We start from the raw sequence: 20,654 nt of genomic DNA on the forward strand, positions 1-20,654 counted from the left end.
CCATAAGGATCACTAGAAAGAGAGAAGAGGGTTGAAAATTACATCTGAATGGGTCCAAGGAACAAAGCCTGCTCAGGCAAGGCAGAGTAACACATTAATTCTAGAATAAATTAAAGCTCCACTTTTGGTGTTCTGTGTTGTCCAAATCCATTAACACTCATAAGACAGGATGGTTCTTCAAGGGTGTTAGGTTTCTAAAGGTAACACTGATGTAAACAAATTAAAAACTGATTAATTTATACTGCCAGAATAAAAATCGATTGTAATGAAAAGGGAAGGAGATGGAGTATTTATCTAGGAGTCTTTTTTACTTAGTGTAAACATTGCCATCTGGACTCAGACCACTTCTAAGACTGCTCATGACACATGAAGCAGCAGATAATTCTGTTCCACTGGTTTGAAAAGGTCAGAACTGTTAACAGTAACACAGCAAACCCAGCCCAAATTCTGAAGTGCCTAAAGAGCAGCCAAACATTGCCAAGATCTGGCACAGTGTTAATTCTTAGTTTATTGCTGCCTTAACCACTAGGATTAAGAATGCAGGGAAAACACTTTACCTAGGATTTTTTTTTTTTACGTAGTTACATTTTCCACCAAAATATAATGTTAATAAAAGCTTTTGTTCATTTGACTTAAAGTTTGCAGCTGAAGTACCAGACAACTCTAAATTGCCTTCTGATTAAGTGAACCTTCAACCCATGTCAGCATGCAATTTAGTGTAGTTATTTCATTAACACAATGTTCAAAACCAACAGAGGTTCCAGCTCCCAGCTCTTTGGGAAGTTTATTGCATGGCTTTGCACACCAAATTCCAGTTTATTGTTTAGCGCAATGAGTACCTCTGTGATTAGATACCTTAAAGGGTTTCTGAAGAGGGAGAAATCTCTAAGGTACTTGTTTCAGCTCTCCTGCAAGTGTATAGTAGACCTACTGGCTTCAGTATGATTACTACTTGTGAGAAAAAGTACCGAAGATTGAGTGTCAAGGTTGATTCTTCCTGGGGTAGAAGCAACAACCTAAACACCTTTTGCTGCAGATAGTTTGATTTATAGCACATTATTATTATATATTTGAACTCAATATCTGTTTCATAACTAATAGTTCTTAAGGGATGTGAACATTAAAAATAGTTATGTTATATGTTATGGAATTGTATTCTAACCCCTACTAGATTGTGTCTCAGCAGCTTATTCCTCTATAAGAACAGTGTCCCTCTGTGAGGCTAGTAATCCTGTCTTTAGCAGTGGCCAGTAATGAAGGTTTAGATAAAAGTTTCACACAGCAACAATATAAGACATCTCCTTGAAGTAGTCTTCAACATCCAACATTTCTGGCTTTTCCTTTTTTCTTTCTTTTTCTTGTTTTTTTTTTTTTCTGTTTGTTTTGTGGATTCAATCACGTCTCTCATCTTGTCATAAACAATATCACTTCAGACAGTAGAAAACTTGAGCAAAAATAAATTTGGAGTCAATGAAGTTCCTCTGACATTCTGTTAAGCACTGAGATGTATCTACACATAAGCTAGAATTCCTCTAGATAGTAAGCATATGAAATTTATGTCCTAGATAATTTACTTGATCCTGTGGAGGAATGAAGAACCAAATAATTTCAGACTGGTCAGTTGTAAGATTTCACAGGCGTGATAATATTCTCAGTTAAGGGGACAGCAATGTAATATTTGGAAGACTCTATAGATGGCAGTATTGGAGAAGACTTGTCAGTGGCTAAAATAAACCCAGTGTTGATCACAATATTTCCATAAATTTAAAATTATTCAGCAGTTTTCTTTAATAGGATTAGTTTGTGCCACATACTTTCATAAAATCTATTAAAATATTTTTTCTTAACTTTAAGGCATCATAGTGAATGGTATTGCCCTTTTCACAAAGAAGTAAGTTAATAGATTTCTTCAATTACGTATTAGTCTCTGAGTTCCATAGCTACAAATACTGCATGTCAATGTACAGCTCTTAAAGAAATGAAAGCAAATGTAAAGAGCTTTTCATTGTTCTATCTCAATTTAATGAGATACTTCTCAAGCATTAAATCTATGTCTTTGATGAACAAATGGCAAATATCTTCCTTTGGCCATGTGTATCAGCTCAAGTCAACTTCCTGATATTCTGAAATCAAATTCCAGTATTCTGATACAAAAAAATGCAGCAAATTTTTTAAAATACCTGATAAAATGTCAGAAAAGAAAAAAATAATGAGAATTCTGTAACTAATCCTTCTTCGTAGTCACGATGAATGAATGAAAAATGGCAGAAACTGACTTTTGGAATAATTCTTACTATAAAGGACTTTTTCTTTCTACATAGCCTAGAGCTTTACTTGACATATTTTGATTGCTATCGTAAAATTAATTCTCAGTATGACTTAGCTCAAGACTTTTACATGGCAAGACACCTTACATACAAACACTTAAGCACACATACATGTATGCATGCATATGCTGGATTTATCTTAAAGTGCAGTTAGACTTGCTGGCTTAATGCACTAACTGTTTCACAGTTATTATTCAGAAACTTGTGTTTCTGTGTTTAATCATTTAAAGGACAACTGCAGCCACTTATTAGCTTAGTTTGAGCCTTCTGTTTCCATCAAGCTTTCCTCACAGCTTGAAGCTGCCAAGTGCAGCAGGTCCTGTGCTTGCTGTTATACCAACCAGGACCACGTGGATGGCCTGGAGATTCTAAAACATCTCAGTGGCAAGTGACAAACATATTTAAGTAACTGAATCCTGTCTTATATTGAACATAATTGGTACTTTCATGCTAAATGTGTCCTAATGCCAAAATTAATCCGTATTTCCCTGATTTTGATGAAGACCTTGGGCCCCCTGTAGGAGAGGATCTGGTCTGAGACCATCTTAAGAACCTGAACGTACACACATCCATGGGACCCGATGAAATCCATCTACCGCTCCTGAAGGACCTGGCGAATGAAGTTGCTAAGGCATTGGCCATCATATATGAAAAATCATGGCAGTCAGGTGAAGTTCCCGACGACTGGAAAAAGGGAAATATAACCCCCATTTTCAAGAAGGGGAAAATGGATCACCTGGGGAATTACAGACCAGTCAGTCTCATCTCTATGCCTGGCAAAATCTTGGAGCAGATTCTCCTGGAAGGCATGCTAAGGCACATGAAAAACAACAAGGTGCTTGGTGACAGCCAGCATGGCTTCACTAAGGGGAAATCCTGCCTGACCAATTTGGTGGCCTTCTACAATGGGGCTATGAAACTGATGGACAGGGGTAGAGCAGTTGATGTCATCTACCTGGACTTGTGCAAAACATTTGACACTGTCCCACATGACATCGTTGTCTCTAGAATGGAGAGACATCAATTTGGTGGATGGACCACTCCGTGGATAAAGAACTGGCTGGATGGCAGCATGCAAAGAGTTGTGGTCAATGGCTCAATGGCCGGCTGGAGACCAGTAACGAGTGGCGTCCCTCAGGGATTGGTGTTGGGACCAGTCTTGTTCAACATCTTTGTCAGTGACATGGACAGTGGGATTGAGTGCACCCTCAGCAAGTTTGCCGATGACACCAAGCTGTGTGGCCCGGTTGATATGCTGGAGGGAAGGGATGCCATCCAGAGGACCTCGACACGCTTGTGAGGTAGGCTGATGCCAGCCTCATGAAGTTCAACCATGCCAAGTGCAAGGTACAGTACCTGGGTTGGAGCAATCCCAGGCACAGCTACAGGTTGGGCAGAGAAGAGATTCAGAGCAGCCCTGCGGAGAAAGACTTGGGAGTGTTGGTCGATGGGGAAATGAACATGAACTGGCTTCAGTGTGCGCTCGCAGCCCAGAAAGCCAACCATACCCTGGGCTGCATCAAAAGGAACATGACCAGCAGGTCGAAGGAGGTGATCCTGCCCCTCTACTCTGCTCTTGTGAGACCTCACTTGGAGTACTGTGTGCAGTTCTGGTGTCCTCAACATAAAAAGGACATGGAACTGCTGGAACAAGTCCAGAGGAGGGCCACGAGGATGATCAGGGGACTGGAGCACCTCTTGTATGAAGACAGGCTGAGAAAGTTGGGTCTGTGCAGCCTGGAGAAGAGAAAGCTGCGTGGAGACTTCATAGCAGCCTTCCAGTATCTGAAGGGGGCTTATAAGGCTGCTAGGAAGGGACTCTTCATTAGGGACTGTAGTGACAGGACAAGGGGTAATGGGTTAAAACTTAAACAGGGGAAGTTCAGATTGGATATAAGGAAGAAGTTCTTTCCTGTTAGGGTGGTGAGGCACTGGAATGGGTTGCCCAGGGAAGTTGTGAATGCTCCATCCCTGGCGGTGTTCAAGGCCAGGTTGGACAGAGCCTTGTGTGGGATGGTTTAGTGTGAGGTGTCCCTGCCCATGGCAGGGGGGTTGGAACTAGATGATCTTAGGGTCCTTTCCAGCCCTATCTATTCTGTGATTCTATGATTCTATGACTCTATGACTTAATTACTCTCAGAAACACTATGCAGAACACAGCTTTCTTGTGCTCCAGTTCTCCTCAAAGCACACTTGCACTGTTGTCATACTAAATCCAGTCTGAAATGTAAGTGAAGATCTCAGTTTGGAACTAGATTAACAAAATCTTTTCCAATTGCTTTATCAGGCTGCACTGAAATACTCACAGTCCCATCCAGTGCCGTAATCTTTAGACAACTGAAGGCTTTCAGTGCCAAAATGGTCACAGTGAGGGAATCTCAGACTGGGTGTTTTTTCTTGCAGGTTTCATATTGAAAGCATCTTCAGAGATTTCAGTACCTAGAATGAGCTTACTACCAAATGCAGGCATGGGTTAAATATCTGTAGATTTCTTTTATATCCCATTTTCTTAATTGCCTAGTGATTAAGCATTCACTTTCGCTATCATAATGCAAATATTTGAACCCATGTATATGTCATACTCTCAAAGAAAATAATAACCACTGAGCAATTGGGTATGTAGGGTTTTGGGGTTTTGCTTCTATGGTCTGACCTCTTCTGGGAAATTTTTGTTTACTAAAATATTCATTGGACAGCTGAAATAGAAATTACCTTTACTCTGGTTATAATATCCACATCCTCAGATGCAGGAGAATCAGGTTCAGATTTCTGGTCCAATTGATTTCCTAGTACCAAGGTTTCATATCTGCTCCTATTACAATTTGTTGGCTCATACAACTTATTCTTTGGCACTATTCTCTTAATATGTGTTGTACTGAAAGACTGAGTCCTACTGTTTTGACTTTGGATGGTAATAGCTATTTTAGGCTTTGGAAGACCAGAAGTCTCTTTAGAGATTTAGTCATATGCTCCTCAGTGTTACTTCTTTGGTAATTATATGTCTATTTAGCTCATAGTAAAGATTGTAGCTCCACTACGACAAAAGCAAGCAGAACTGTAGACTTCACTTACAAAATTGCAGTCTTTTGTTCCACTATTGCTCCAAATAACTATTGTATCATTTTCTCCTCTTGTCTGCAGGCCTGGCAAAATTACAGCTTTCATGAGTACATTGTTCTTATAGAAACATAGAATCATATTTGAGTTATGTTAATTTATACTTCTGTTAAAATGCTCTACTTGTTAAAAAAATTGAAGTTGAGCTATACTTTTTTTTTTTTTTTTTGCTATATGTGGATTAGTTTATGAATTCTGAAGAGTTAGGTCTTCAAAGATTAAATAAAAAGTGATAGTTCATCAGAAAAATTAATTTAGATAAGGTGATTCTTTTTTCAGTTTTTCCAAGTATTTGCACAGGAAAAGGAAAAATATGTCTATTCAATATCAGAAATCTTTGAGCTACAACCTTAAGTAAATTGCATCTTAAGATTTCCACACAGCCATGTTTGTCATTGTTTTCCAAAATTAAAAATCAACTGACAGAGCTGCCCGCTCTCTCTCTATGAATGAATGAAATCATTGAAAACTTCTGACTGGAGTTTGAAACTTTCAGACAGTTGTTTATTGCTAATGAGCTGCTAAAGTTGCACTGCAAGTGCCAGGACCATGAACCCATCCTCCCACCACTTCCTGAGGGTTTGTCTGCTTGGCTGCAGAGCTGGCGTAGGGATAGGGATGGTGTCTGGTCTTGAAGACAGTTTTGCTGGAAAGCCCGAGCAGGAGTTTCCTCCTGCTTTGCTTCAGGAGCAGCTTTTAGAGGCTCCTGCCCTTTATCCCTTGCAGATCTACGCTGCAGCAGCATCACATTCATGCCTTGCCTGGCTGTGTTGATCTGGACCTGGACCCTGACCCACAGACTGATTTGCAGGCTTGACCTTAACTTCTGCCTCATCACTGTGGAACTCCCTGCTCATCTGGCCTCTGGAGCTGACGTGGCTGCTCCCCTGCCCACTCCTGCTTGCCTTACTGTGGGCAGGGCCATTGCTGAAGAGGTCTCTTCCCTGCCAGCCATGTCATAATTCTGGTTTCCTTCTTGTTGGAAGCACTTGTTTCCTTTCATATCCTTTGCCAGTTTCAAACCCTGCTGCGTTTTGACTCCTAACTCCATCTCTGTTCCACTCAGGCTCTGTATTCCTGCTGGGTGGCCCATCCCTACTTCCACAGCCTCTGTGCTTCCATCTTGGATTTTGAACTCAGTTTTTCATGTTGCCTGTTACACATTTCCACTGTGTTTCCTTGACATGGTGAACAGCAAAATGGGATTGCTGAAAGTAATGTGATGTAATGCCATCAAAATATAGACTGGGATGTGTACAAGCAAATCTGTTTCAGTGGTGGAAATTGAGCTGCAAGAATGTAACCTAAAAAGCTTTGATCATAACAACAGTTATATAGGATATGTGAGTGTTACAGGGCTGATCAAACAAGGATAGCAGGAGATACTGGGGCAGAAGAGGAGAAGAAAACCATGTTTCAGTAATAGTACTTGCAGAAACTTTGTGTTCCCATAGCTGTAACTGGTATAAAGGGATTTAGAGTTTCTCTTGGTACCATTTAGAAATGTATAGCTCCGTCAGATACTACTACTCAGCTTAGAGAAGTGGGTCATTAATCAGGTACAGAACAGAAATATTTGTTTAAATGCCTATTGTGTTTACAATACACCACACAGGGCTGAGCACCCTAGTGAGTAATGCAGTAGTTACACAACACAGGTCCTATAAATTCATCTTATAGGATTAGCAAAGATATCCATTCACTTCATTTATTTAAGCAGAGAGTTTCTCTGGAGTAAGCATATGTAACACAGGAACTATCTTGTGAAAGTTTAGCTTGGCTTATTTTCTTATCTTGGGTGGCAAAAGTTTATTGCCAAGGGATCAACAGCATTTGACATGACATGTTAGTTTTGCACATACCTGCCATAAAAGCAAATTGAAAATCTTAAATTGTCTTATTCTTCGCCTTAAACGTTTGTCTATCTATAGATGCAATTTTGCAAAAATGTATTTTTATACTGATCATCTTTGTGCACTGCAGTAGAGTTAAAGCATTCTGTTCTGAGATATGGGTGTACATTTCCATGTACCTGTCAAGTCAGACTTCCTCCATGCATACAATCAGCACTTACAGGATCTAAAGATAATTTACAAGAAAATTAGAAGCCATTCTAGTACTTTCTGCAGTTAGTCCTTCTGTGTTGTTTCAAAACATGTTGCTTTCTGACATTTGTTAGGATATATTTATTGGGAATAAAACACTTTTTTACCAAAATGGGAATAAAATATTTGCATCTTAGAAGTTTCAGAATGAACTTTATTAAACAGAGCATTTTATTTGGTATCTATCAATCAGATTAATACCTGCTTTCTAAAGCATTCGGACATCTGCTCAAGATATGGGTGTTATTTCTTTATTACTCTGTTTGCAATGTAAAGCCATGGATTTCATTCATTCTCTGAGTGATACTATAAAATTACCTTTTTTCATCCTTGTTCTCTCTCTGCTCCAAGGCTTTTTATCGTAGCAGTCTTCCTTTCATGTACCTTGCAATGATAAGCAATGTAGCATTTCAATCCTGCTGCAGTTGAACATTTTGCTTTCACACTAGCCTTTGTCCATGCTTTCTTCACAAGCAGTAAAGAAATAACTACACTGACAAAGTGAGACTGAACCTGACACAAAGACTTTCAGATACCTCATTGTACACTTCACCTGGTATGACCTTTTAAGCAGCAGCATATTTTAATGCCCACTGTGGCACAGTTACTCCATATGTAAGTGCCAATATGCAAAAATTTGCTAAGAAAAGGCTGACTTCTAAATGATGCATAAAGCAAAAATGTTTATGTACAAAATGAAGTATTATTTCTGATTGATTTTTAAATACGGAGACATCAGTATAAGGATTAGATTTTTAAACACTAATTGAGAACATTGTCTCTTATGCATTGAAAAAATTAAAAGCACCTAAAAATCCATATGAACATTATTAAGTATTATTTTGTCTTTTGAAAAAAATTTAGCGGTAGAAGTTACATAACCTAATATGCCTAGGAAGTTTTATTATTTTTATCTTCCAGGGTAATTGCTGCTCTTCAAACTATTGTTATTTCCTTCAGCTTTTAAGTATAGATGCCAGGAACTTCACATTTTGGACATTATGGAATATATTACTACAGACACTGCCTAGCCTTGATATCATAACAGCTACTATGATGCTTGGGATGGAAGTAATTTGTTAATGTATTATGTTTGCACGAGAATGTATACATACGTGGAGTTACAGCTCATCAAAAGCCTGATTCTGATAATTTAAGCATTTCATAAATCCTTACATATATTCAGAGATTAAAACTTACTTTTAGACTTGCTGAGAATTTCTGATGTTACATCCATGCACCTTCCTCAGAAGTATTAACTGTGATCTAGTGGTGGAAATGAACAATAAAAAAGCCAGCCATATTGTTAGTACCTATTCAAGAGGCATCCTCGCGTCATATGCTGATAACAAGTGAGAGATCTGGATCTTATACAATGGTGCATCTGTCTGCTGGACGCAGTCCACGAGGAACACCATGAATCCTATTCTGAGAGATGTGGTGTGACGAATAGACAAATTACAAAATCTTGCAGCATGCTGACTGCATACAAATCTAATAACTAAGTTCAATCTGTGATAGGCAATACAAGGTGCAACTGGATGGCCAGTGCATTCACAGTGCAAAAAACCTGAGTGTGGGAAGATAGATAGCATAAGGTTGCCTAGGAATGCACTACAAGGACACCTTGAAGGTATATTTGACTGCAAGCAAGTTACTATGAAACTATGAAATTGGAAGAGCAAAAATGAAGAAAGCTGTTGGCTTCTCTGAAGAGAAACAGCGTAGTTTCAGCAGGAAAACTGAAAACTGAGGGAGGAAGCACCTACAGTGCAGGAATTTAGCACTGCTGTTAAGTAATAAAAAGGGCTTATCACACAGAAGTCTAAATATATCCTCCACATCTAAATAGCTAGATTTATTCCTATGATCCCACAAATACAGCAAATTAGCAAGCACTCAATAATGAATTAGCTAATAACTAATATAATTATATCTCAAATATATAATGCTATACTGGGAAAAACTGGAAACAGTTTCAAGCATAGAAGAGTATAATAATTCATCAGTTGGCTGAAGTTTAACCAGCTCAGTTTCCTAGGGGTATATGAACAATCAGCACTGACCGAACAATGACAGTAAGACAGAACAATGAATTTGTGTATAGCTCAAAAGTGTACATTGTAACTTCACTGTAATTGTGCTCCATTTCAGCATAAGATAGGACAATTTGAATTATCAAGCATCTCAGCATGATTGTCCTGAGAACGAATTTCAGCAACAATCAATGAACACATTCCACTTAAATTGTGCATTCTTATTACACACACAGCAGTTCCTTAAAAATCCTTCACTAAGGTTTTCATATGGATGGTGAAGAAATGAATGTTTATTCTGACTCCTGCAACAGTATTTTACATTTGAATTTCTAAACAATGTAAAATTTGCACTTACATTTATCTGAAAATGAACACTAACAAGATCACATTTATTTTGCATTACAATGATGGGAAACGAAAATAAGGCACACAGAAGACAAAATGGCATTGATTTGCTATTATCTGTTTTATTCCGTATCTGGGTTATTTTTAGTCTTTGGAAAGGGAAGATTTGCAAGTATTCTGTACAGCATTTATGAACTATACAAAATAACTGTAAACAACCAGTGCCATAAAAATTAAAAGGAAAAAAAAAACAACAAAAACCACCTTTCAGAAGACACTTCCTCTTGTATTTTTCAGCTATTTCCATTAGTGATCCATCTTTCAGAAGTAATGAATCATCATGGATGTCATTTGCACCCTTTTATATCCGGCATAAGACTCACATCAAGCTGCAGTTTCAGCCTCTATCGCCAGATGGTATCTTGTTTTACACTGCACAGCATTTGGGTACTCAGTCAGGTAAGAATCTTCCAGCTTGCTGGTATCATACATGCAGGTACCTTTATTTTGAAGAAAGGCAGTATAATGAAGTGATTCAGGCCTTCAGTCTCTGTGACTCACTGTCCACAGTGACTGGGTTTTGAACTGTGAATAATCAAGTTTGTCAGAAAAAAACATAACAAACCATAAACAAGAAAAAACATAACAAAATTTTGGACTAGTGCAAAGCCATAAAGTATTTAACGAAGTAGTTCAGGAAACCCTTTTCCTCTGAAAAGTAACTCTAGCCAGCTTTACAACAGACATTTACTGATACTGATCCCACAGTTTCAGTGCAGCTATCCCATGATTCACTGTCTGGGTGTTTGGCCCAGCATTTTAAAATGACCAGAAATAAAGCAATAAAAAATCTGATCAAACAAGTTAAGTGAAAGTGAACACACTGTGAGAGATTTACTGCAATTTTTTATTACATAATGCTGAAAATCTTGCTGGGGCAGCATGCAAAAACATACAAAAGTTTTGCGTTTGCCAGCTATGCAGGGTGAAAAACAAATCTAAATAAGGTATTTCCACTATTTATATAAGTATTTTAAACTTTGCTGAACGAAAGTCATAGAACACCTGGTTGGAAGGCACCTCGAGGATCATGTGGTCCAACCTTTCTTTGCAAAAAATGTCTACACCAGATGCCCCAGCACCCTGCCCTGATGAATTTTAAAAAAGTCCAATGTTGGGGCATCCACCACTTCCCTGGGGAGATTATTCCAATGGCTGATTGTTCTTATTGTGAAAAACATTCATCTCGTGTCCAACCAGAATCTCACCAGGAGTAACTTGTGCCTACTACCACTTGTATTTTCCAGGTGATTCCTTGTAACACTGAATTACAAACTGAGTTAAGATTCCTAAAACTTCAAGGCAAGAAAACATTATTCGCCAACCAGTGTAAATACATTTTTAAATGTAGTCTTTAAGGTGCAAATCTCTTATAATTACTTTATTAATATACTTTATATTGCATTTATGTGGTATCTTCCACATTTTTTAAACAGAAGCGCTACATACCATAACATGATCTTAGAGCAAAATCAAGCAGTATGTTTTGCAGAACCAGGCCTTTGTATGACACACACACAAAAGAAGGACTTAACTATTTAACTTGTATTTTTACATTCCTTTGCTCAAAGCTTAAAGCTTTGAGACATTTCAATAAACATATTCAAGCACATATGCATAGAAACACGCATATGCTCAAGTTACCGATTTCTTATTCTATACACAGATGTTTTAACAGGCTGCTTTTTGGTAAGACTGGTAACACATCATACACTGCTGGCAACTCCCATTTGCCTTGTTCTAATTTCAACCACATGCAGAGAACAGCTTCAAAGAAAAATATATGGCATATCTGTAATACAAATACATTTATTTGCAAAGAACTCTTGTCTTCCACAATGAATCTTTTATAATTCTATCACTTACAGGCCAAATTCTGAGATTCGCAGTGAACAGTTCTCTCCTGAATAAACTAAAGCATTACATGGGCCATGAAAAATAGAAGAGAAAAAAAGGATCTCTCTCAAAAGAATAGTCAGAGGTCAGGGAAGCAGATAGCATATAAAGAAATTCAGTATCTCTTTGGAAGCATCAAAGAGAGTGCTAAGTCCATTTAACTTGGACCAGGGGTGTTTTAGCATGAGCATGCCTTCATTCTGTTGCCATTCATGAATATTTAGTTTGCACAGGAAAAAATATTTTCTTTAAATAATTTTCTAGAATCATAACAATTTCATTTCAAAATAAAACCTATTTTCCATAGAGTAATTTAATTTCTTTACAAATTCCCTACTTCCATTTTCACTGTCCTGAAGTTTTGAAAGATTTGGGAAAAGCTAATAGTCTGGGTCTTTATATTTGCTTTCGTATAATCCTGTCAAATCCAGACGGAATTAGACTGATGAAAGACTCAGAAGTATTCTTAGCAGCCAGCAGATGTGAAAGAGCTTTCTGCTGGGGATTAGTTTAGAAAGCACTTTAGATAAAGCCTTTTCTCCTACACAGTTATATAAGACTTAATAAATTGATTGCCAAAATCACAGGATTTTTTTTTTCCGTAAATTCCCTTTTAATAGGAAGTAATTAGAATTCCTTTGTTTTCCTCATTAGGCAATGCTGGGTTTTTTTAAAAGACATGAGCTCTGATTACGCAGCCAATTTAGCAATGATAGTGAGTGGCACGGCTGTACACTGGCTTGGCTTGTCACCCATGTAAACACTAAACTGGGACCTTCCCTTCAGGGGCATGCCCCTGCCAAAAAATCCTCCCGTCATCAAAAAAGAATCTTTAGTAGGTGAAGAAATAAACATGAGAATTCCACTAAAACATTTCCTTCTGCTCTGTTCTTTTCAAAGAACATTACATGCATTTCTAGAAAGGGTGGTTAGCTGGCTATTCTACTTACTCCTCTAACAATGTTATTCCTTCAGTACATACATTTGAACACCTAGCAAATTGGCATAAAATGGAGAACATCCTATGAATCTTTATCTGGTAACAGAATTTCCTGTAATCCTGTCAGTCGCTGAGTTTTCTCGCTTTGCCAGCTGTTTCTGATTGTGTGTCATGAATTTAAGTCTGGTAGTAGTGATTTCTGCAGGCCCTGAGAAAACCATTTCCAAAGTTTGGCAAAAACTTACATGGCTGGCTATGTTAATTATCAGCTGGAAAGAAACCCTTATAAGTGAGCTGTGTATGAAGATTTTAGTTTGGAAACTTGCAGATATAATGACAATGGGACTTTTTCCACTTGCATTGATTACTTGTTCTATGCCAATGAGGTAAAAATGTGGGAGATACAGACAGCTGTATGCGCTGTTTCTGAGTGAGTCCTCTGCAGATAGTACAGAATTACTTGTGGAGTTCAGCAGAGTGTCAGTGAAAGCCAGCCCAATTCACATTTTCTCAAGTGCAGTGTATTCTATTTCTACCAACAAATGTGTGATAGCTTTTAATTCAGACAGTATTTGCCAGGTGCCCATCAACAGCTTGAACAATGAATACTTCAGTCCATTTACATAGCAACCACTCTATATATTTGAAGGCCTTGGCAATCTGGCTAAAAGCGAGTAAGAAGCATTACTTTTTTGTTGAGTCACAGCATTACTGAAGCTCTACATTTGTTTATGAAGGTGGATTATGATGCGGACTGTCTGCACTGTTCCAAAGTCCAGGCCAGGGTGATGGAAAGGTTTGCTCCCTTATGAGAGGAGAGAGAACAGATATACTGGGTGACTAAGAAGGAAGTCAGGTTAATAGACAGAATGGGATGACTCATGCTGAATTTAATACTTAACATTTGGAACAGCAATGCTCTCTCTTTAACATGATTATGCTACCTAGCTGGTCTGAAAAAAAAACGCAGAACTTCAACTCCAGATATTTGAGTCATTTCAGTTTAAAACCCTGAAGCATGAAAATCAGAGACGGACAGTATGGGGGTGTGATGTCTGCAGTTTTCTGACACTGCTTATGGCAAAAACAGAGTGATGGAACTGGACTGAAATCTTATGGAAATACTCTAGAAATTTCTAGAATACTCACATGGGAGAAGTGTTGTTTTCCTGATCAGAAATAAATTGATTATCCACCCACTTTCAGAACAGGGTGGTTTAAGTCTTCTCTCTTGGCAGCCAAGTTTCTTAGCCAGCAGGGACATCATTTCTGCTTTGTCACTAGTTCTGTGATCATTTCTATGGAAATTATCAGCATAAGAAGCAGAACTGCTGGCTGCCCACGTGACACTGCCATTGTCCTGAAATCTGTTGCATATGAAGTGTTGTTGCTACCCATTTGCCACTGGCAAGCAAACCAAAATTATGACTGGTATATTGAGGTTGCTCAAGGAAGGTTGCTTCTAGCTGCTGAGATATGCCAGGGTGACAGTGGTGACTAAAGGAAGCAGAAAAATTTTGTTCACCAAGAAAAGCAGCATTTTTGATAGGTGAGGCTGAATGGTCTAACCTACAAATAGATGATCACCCACACCTTCTAGATGCACGAGCATCACACTGCCTACTGGGTTGCTCCAGATCCCAGCTATGCCTTTTTGCTCTGGGGTGGTGCTCCAAGTGGAAGAAACATACTGCTTACTTACTGCTTACTTACAAGTTCTGGCCTTGTGCTAGAGGGTGGAAAGGTGAGGAAAAAGCAACAGAAGGCATAGACTGAGGCCATCAAACATACCTCCAGAGATGCCATCTCAGGGCTCTGCAATGGCTGAAAGAACCAAGTCTATAGATGTTCTGTAACCAGAAAACCACTGCCTACAGCTCTTGAGACACCTTACCCCGCAGAAGCTGCTGAAGCATCAAAGCCTCTGTTCCAGGACAACGCAGAGGCTTCTGCTTAGTAACACAGGATGAGAAAAGCGACAAGCATCAGCTGTCTTACAAGGCTTTATAAAGATATCTAGACCTTCAGTAGTCCAGGAACTCATCAGTGAGTTTTGAACAAAGAGGGAGCCCTTATGGAGACTTGCATCTCTGTATCGCTGGGGACATGACACCTGCATCAAAAAGGTGGATGCCACTGACTAGATGACTGCATTTACTGCTTCCAAAATTACTTAAAAGAATGTTTTGGAAGCTTCTTTGGCTTTATAAAGTAGTGGGAAATCCTTCTTATTGTTAATTTGTGGTGAAGTGTGGGAATTCAGCTACTCTGGCAGGTAAAAAAGGCTTTGCCTCATATGCATACACATGGGGCACAAGAGCACACTTTCCATCATCGTGGGGAATTGACCCCAAAAGAGTAATGTTAAAAATACCAGGACACCCTCCCTGCCATTCTCTGTCAGCCTAAGATCCTCTGACATCATATCCAGTCCTCCTGGGAAGTGTATGCCATTAGGCAGATTTGGTAGTGAAGGCTGTAACTGCTGAGATCTTTGCCTCTGCAATGATCAGCTTTACAGCTGTGTAAATTTAACGCTATCACATCTGCTATGAATGGTAATACTTCTGGCAGGAATAGGACATCCCAAAATATGAGTGCAGCATTCCAGCACATGTTCCTAACTGTACAAAATTTTGACGTGGATTTTGATGTGGATTTCCTGTGGAAACATAAAAACATGGTGACCTGTCATCGCTTAAACATGATCCCTTCTCAAGATGGGGATATACATACACACAGGCATGCCTAGATAAAGGCTGAACACGGAAGGGCATTGTCACCATTTGGGGAATTTAAAACTTGTCTGTGTGACTGTAACTAACTTGCTTACAGACTTATGTACTCATGCAGAATAGTAGCAAGCTGATTTTTTTTTTTTTTGTGATGCATTCAGAATTAATCGTTAAGTCAAATCAGCAATTTTCAGAATCCATCATAAGAAGTCACATAAGCAGATATCATCATAGATAATCCAGATTTCGCAGTAGTAGTCAGATACACTTATAGGAGACTTCTCATAAACTCCCAGTTTTAGAAACTTGACTGCTGAGGGCATGGAATTGATTTGGCTTCGGGGAATGCTGACATCTGATACAGAAGCAGGTTAAGATCTACTTTGGGGACTGTTTTGGCGTGCTGGCTTCTGCTGTGGAATAGAGACAATCCACCCTGAGGTGGCGCAACTCTTACCTTCAGTCATTTGGTGAAAACCCTAAACTAGGATTTGCAAGTAAAAGTGCTATTTTATCTCCAGAACAGTTCCTTAAGATAACACCTGCTACAAAATGCCTATCACCTGAGAAGACAAGGAAACAATCTTTAATCATTTGGGCTATATAAAAAACCTTCTATTTTACTGAAACACGGAAGATGAGGAAGGAGCATCAGAATAGAACTGAATGCTGTAACTATTGAAGACTTTGTTTGACACCCAAGGTCTTGAGATGTTGCAGTTTCAAGACTCAGCTAAGCTACAGTAGCCTATATCTAAAGAAGATTCATCCTTATTGATAAAGATTGCCTTACAGTTCCTTGCATACCATCCCACAGGCTGGGCAAAGGTTTGTGTGCACAAGAACAGAACAATGAGTGCCTACCTCAAGCGTCCCTCTGCTTTTGCTTTTTGTGACACTACTGATGGGGCTAAATAGTCGGTATTGGAGGAGATGCTAATCTGAAAAGCTGCAAAGTTGTGTGCCCTGTGTCCTTTCTAGTATTTTCTAGAAAGTAGGGACCATAACATCTAGCCCAGAAAAACTGAGTATGTCATCTCTTTCTGAAGCAAACCTCCTCAAAAAGGTCTTTGGTTCCAGTTACAGTTGTATGGGACATGTTTGAGTAATGCTAAAACTGGAATAGTGTTCATGGCTTCCCACACTGAGACTGACCACAGGGGAAATTCAATGGTAAGAATGTTGCTTGTTTAAAATAATGGATGCAATTCTTATGATGGCATAGGCCTGCACAGGCTGCAGCTGTGCAAGCTGTCCCTCAGAGACAGGGACAACTGAGGCCCCTTGTTGAAAATGTCACTGGTTGCTAAAGCGAAGAGAAACGAAGTCCATAATTTGTCTTCACTTTGAGAGGCAGTTTCACGAACACCAAGCACACTGCACTTCAGAGTCCCAAAATGTTTTCAGCCAGTTGTCCCTGGGTAGTGCCTACGGCATGATCAACTTCATGAAGAAACACTGAGATGAACCCTGGGATCAACGTCCACATGATTAAAATTTATCTCTCAACACTCCGCTGTTCTTCCCAAAGACTAAAATACAAGTCATCTGTGAAAAGAGAGGGGCTAACCAAGGCAGTAAGAAAGTTCCTTGAGAGCCTCAGGGAGAGTTGAAAGTGGAGGTGCCATTTTTTTTGTTCGTAACTAGCAGAAAAGCAAGTTACTCCAGTTTGAAGAGATGCCTCAAGTATGTGCTAGACCATAATCCAGAGGACTCAGCCACAACCTCTCTTTACACTGTAGATTGCAAACACTATCTACAGTGTAACCTAACTCAGATTTCCTCTTGTAGTAAGAAACTCAAACTGACCACAAGTACCCTAAGGATTACGGTCCTGATAAAAGCAATAGACAAGCAGGTTATATACACTGCTCCAACGAGAGAGGTAAGTGCTTTCAAACTATGCAATGAAAAATAAAGTAAGCTTAAAACCACATCTCTGAGCAAGAGAAACCACAAGTGAAGGTAACTATTTTCTGAAAAAAGGCAGAAACAAATAAGGTACTCAAAAAGAACACTAAACTCTGGGAAATAAAACAGATAATCACAACTGGAACTAGCCAGCTACACGGAAGTGCCTGCTATCACTGGACTGGAGCTGAAAGGAGGAAGAGCCTTCTCATTCTTCCCATGGGTGTCTGGGGCAGGGAAGGTGAGGCACTATGCATATGCCCTACAGCCGCTAACACACTGAAACATCTTCCCCCGCCTGAATGGGAACCTTATCTCTGAAAACAGAGACACAATTTTAGTAACTTTCGCAAGCCTCCAGTAAATTAGGCCATTCATTTTTAACTTCACTAAAGGCAGTGTAATTTAAGGATTAGGAATACTCAAAATTTAAACCCTCAAGAAAGCAGACTTCATCATTCTAGTAACAGGTCCACCCTTAAGAATGCTGAATCTTTAAGGAAATTGTACTTTCCAAATTTAAAAGTATCTATCTCTTCATTATAAAAATACTACATGAAACTTAAGTTTTACTAGTAGCTATTAGGAACAAAGGTTTACATTAAAATTTAACAATTATTTATCAATTTAACTGATGGACTTAAAAAAATGCCAAACAAACCAAAAAACCGTAAAACCTGATGGCTACTATTTCCAAAAGCAATGTAAGAAAAAGCGAAATTGCACAGGCAAATATCAAAAAGTTTGGAATGTGACTTCCATTTGCAGACTCTTCTGCTGTCCTGTTCCCTTGTCACCTTCTCCTATTAGACTCTGTCTCTGCCCTTACTTTCGTATCAGCTCCTGTTTCCTAACCATTCCCAGCTTTTCTTTGTAGGTACACTTCAGAGCGGTATTCTCCTTCTACATTGCCTGTAAGGCCAGACACACCAAGAGTACAAGAAAAGATAACTCTCTCCTAATATTTCTTGTCATGGAGGCCTCCAGTTCAATAAAAGGTTTATCTGTTCCTACAGCTGCCAGATTATTAAACCCAAAACATTCCTGCTGCAAAAAGCAGCTGCAGGGAAAGCAGAGTATGTTTGGTACAAACAAACCTTCAGTGCATTAAACTGACAAATCTATCAACCTTTATTCAGCATACAGAAATTAAGAATATCCTGGCATTTGTAGCTTTGCCAAATCTTGATTTCTTTTCATAGGAACACCAATTCACACTCCCTGGATGCCAACATGATCCCATTCCCTCCTAGCTCACAGTTACCTAAGTCTCTGAACAAGGAAAGCTTCTCAGAAGGTCAGGCTTCTTATTTTGAAGCAAACACGAGCTCTGCTTCCAATAATGAAAAAAATAAAAAGGGATACAAGCAGCTCATCAGGGAACATTCCCCTTTGTGTTGTTTAGATACAATGATGATACAAGACTGCTGAAAATTAGTTACTGATTTGAAGCACAGGTATGAAAACATCGGGATTAGGAATTTGCTGTTGTTCAGTGTGCCACCTCTAAAAATTAAAACAATTTTATCCTGCTTGTTACAGGTGACTTCTTATGTATATCATTAGTAAATGGATTTATACAGTTACGCTACAATCTTGGAGACAAGACAGTCATCCTACAGACCTTTCAGAAAGTCTGTACTAATGGAAGTATATGGCATTCACTCAAAGCAGGAAGAGCTGGCAATGAAGGCTACCTGGACCTGGATGGTATGAACATTACTCATAAAGCTAGTCCTGGAATGAATGCACTAGACACGCACACAGACTTTTTTGTTGGAGGGGTGTCCTCCTTAAACCTTGTTAATTCAATGGCAGTAGAAAATGAACCCACAGGCTTCACCGGTTGTATACGAGAAGTTGTTATCAACAACAGGGAACTGAAGCTTACTGTGACTGACCCCACAGGTGGAGCCAATGTTGGTGACTGTGATGGAACAGTCTGCGGGTACACGGTGTGCAAAAATAACGGAACATGTCAAGTTGAAAACTCAGGCTTTTCTTGTTCTTGCCCACAGGAGTGGACAGGGAGCACATGTGAACAATCTATTCACTGTTCGCAACACAGGTGTGGGTCTCAGGCTCTCTGTATTCCTCAGCCTACTTTGTTTTCATATTCCTGCATGTGCGCACTAGGCTGGTCAGGTAAATACTGTGATAGCAAAATCCATTTTTTTATAGCAAAGTTTGTTGGCAACTCCTATATCAAATACACAGATCCTTATTATGGAAAAAGAGACCTCCAGTATAGCCGCATTTCTTTAAATTTTACTACCAATCAATCCGAAGGCTTAATAGTATGGATGGGGAAAGGTGAAGATGAAGATAATGATTTCCTTGCCATTGGTCTTGCCAATGGAACACTAAAAGTTGTGATTAATCTTGGAGAAAGAATCTCTGTTCCTCTAATTCATAGCAATTACTCCTCCTGTTGTGATGAAAGGTGGCATTTCGTCACTGTAGTTCAAAACCAAACTTGCATTAAGGTTTACCTTGATGAGGAGCTAATTCTTTTTGAAGATATTGATCCACACAGAAAATACACTGCTTTAAACTATGGTGGTATTTGTTATTTTGGTGGGTTTGAAATTGGAAGGGAAGTCAATACAGTAACTACAGGGCTTTTTCACAAGGAATTCATTGGTAAAATTAAAGATGTTGTGCTCTTCCAAGACTCCAAGAAGATTCAGCTCATGAAAGCAGAAGGGTATAATGTTTACAATGGAAATTACAGAAATTAGCTGAAAAACTCTGTAAGTCTTTAAAAGTGATAAATTTTCTTTTCATCCCATTTCTTGTAGTAGCAGCAGTGTAAGACTCAGGAACCAACATAAGAAAGCACTTAATAATTATCCGTAATTATTTTTTTTAATGTTGAGTATTAATAGTTTGCCTAAAATGTCATGAGATGTTTCACTTAGAAAATTATTTCTATATAGTCCTTAGTATTTACTTTAAAGTAAGTGGAAAGTCTGAGGTTTTTTTCTTTATTGTTCTGAAAATAGGTGTGTAGACAAACAGGTAGTAATTAGCTTATAAAGCCAACCATCACTCCAGTATTAACTGGTTGCTGCTTTATGAGCAGACAACTTACCTGTTCCTCAAAAACTCTTAAATTCCACTAGAATGAAGAGTTTCTCTTACAACATTTTAACATTAAGGTCAAGCGTAAAACTGGG

At 38.9% G+C, this 20,654-nt stretch overlaps 1 protein-coding gene across 1 annotated transcript in view; it reads left to right on the forward strand.

Annotated features, from left to right (window-relative positions):
- EYS (eyes shut homolog) overlaps positions 1-20,654 on the forward strand; it is an 822,863-nt gene extending 802,209 nt beyond the window's left edge. Inside the window, exons 48-49 of the mRNA XM_065682611.1 lie at positions 10,231-10,392; positions 19,018-20,654. Of these exons, the coding sequence (XP_065538683.1) occupies positions 10,231-10,392; positions 19,018-20,216 (1,361 nt within the window). The 3' untranslated portion in view covers positions 20,217-20,654. The remainder of the gene's footprint in view (positions 1-10,230; positions 10,393-19,017) is intronic.

This window comes from Lathamus discolor, chromosome 5 (genome assembly GCF_037157495.1).
Source record: "Lathamus discolor isolate bLatDis1 chromosome 5, bLatDis1.hap1, whole genome shotgun sequence".
In the NCBI taxonomy this organism is placed as follows: domain Eukaryota; kingdom Metazoa; phylum Chordata; class Aves; order Psittaciformes; family Psittacidae; genus Lathamus; species Lathamus discolor.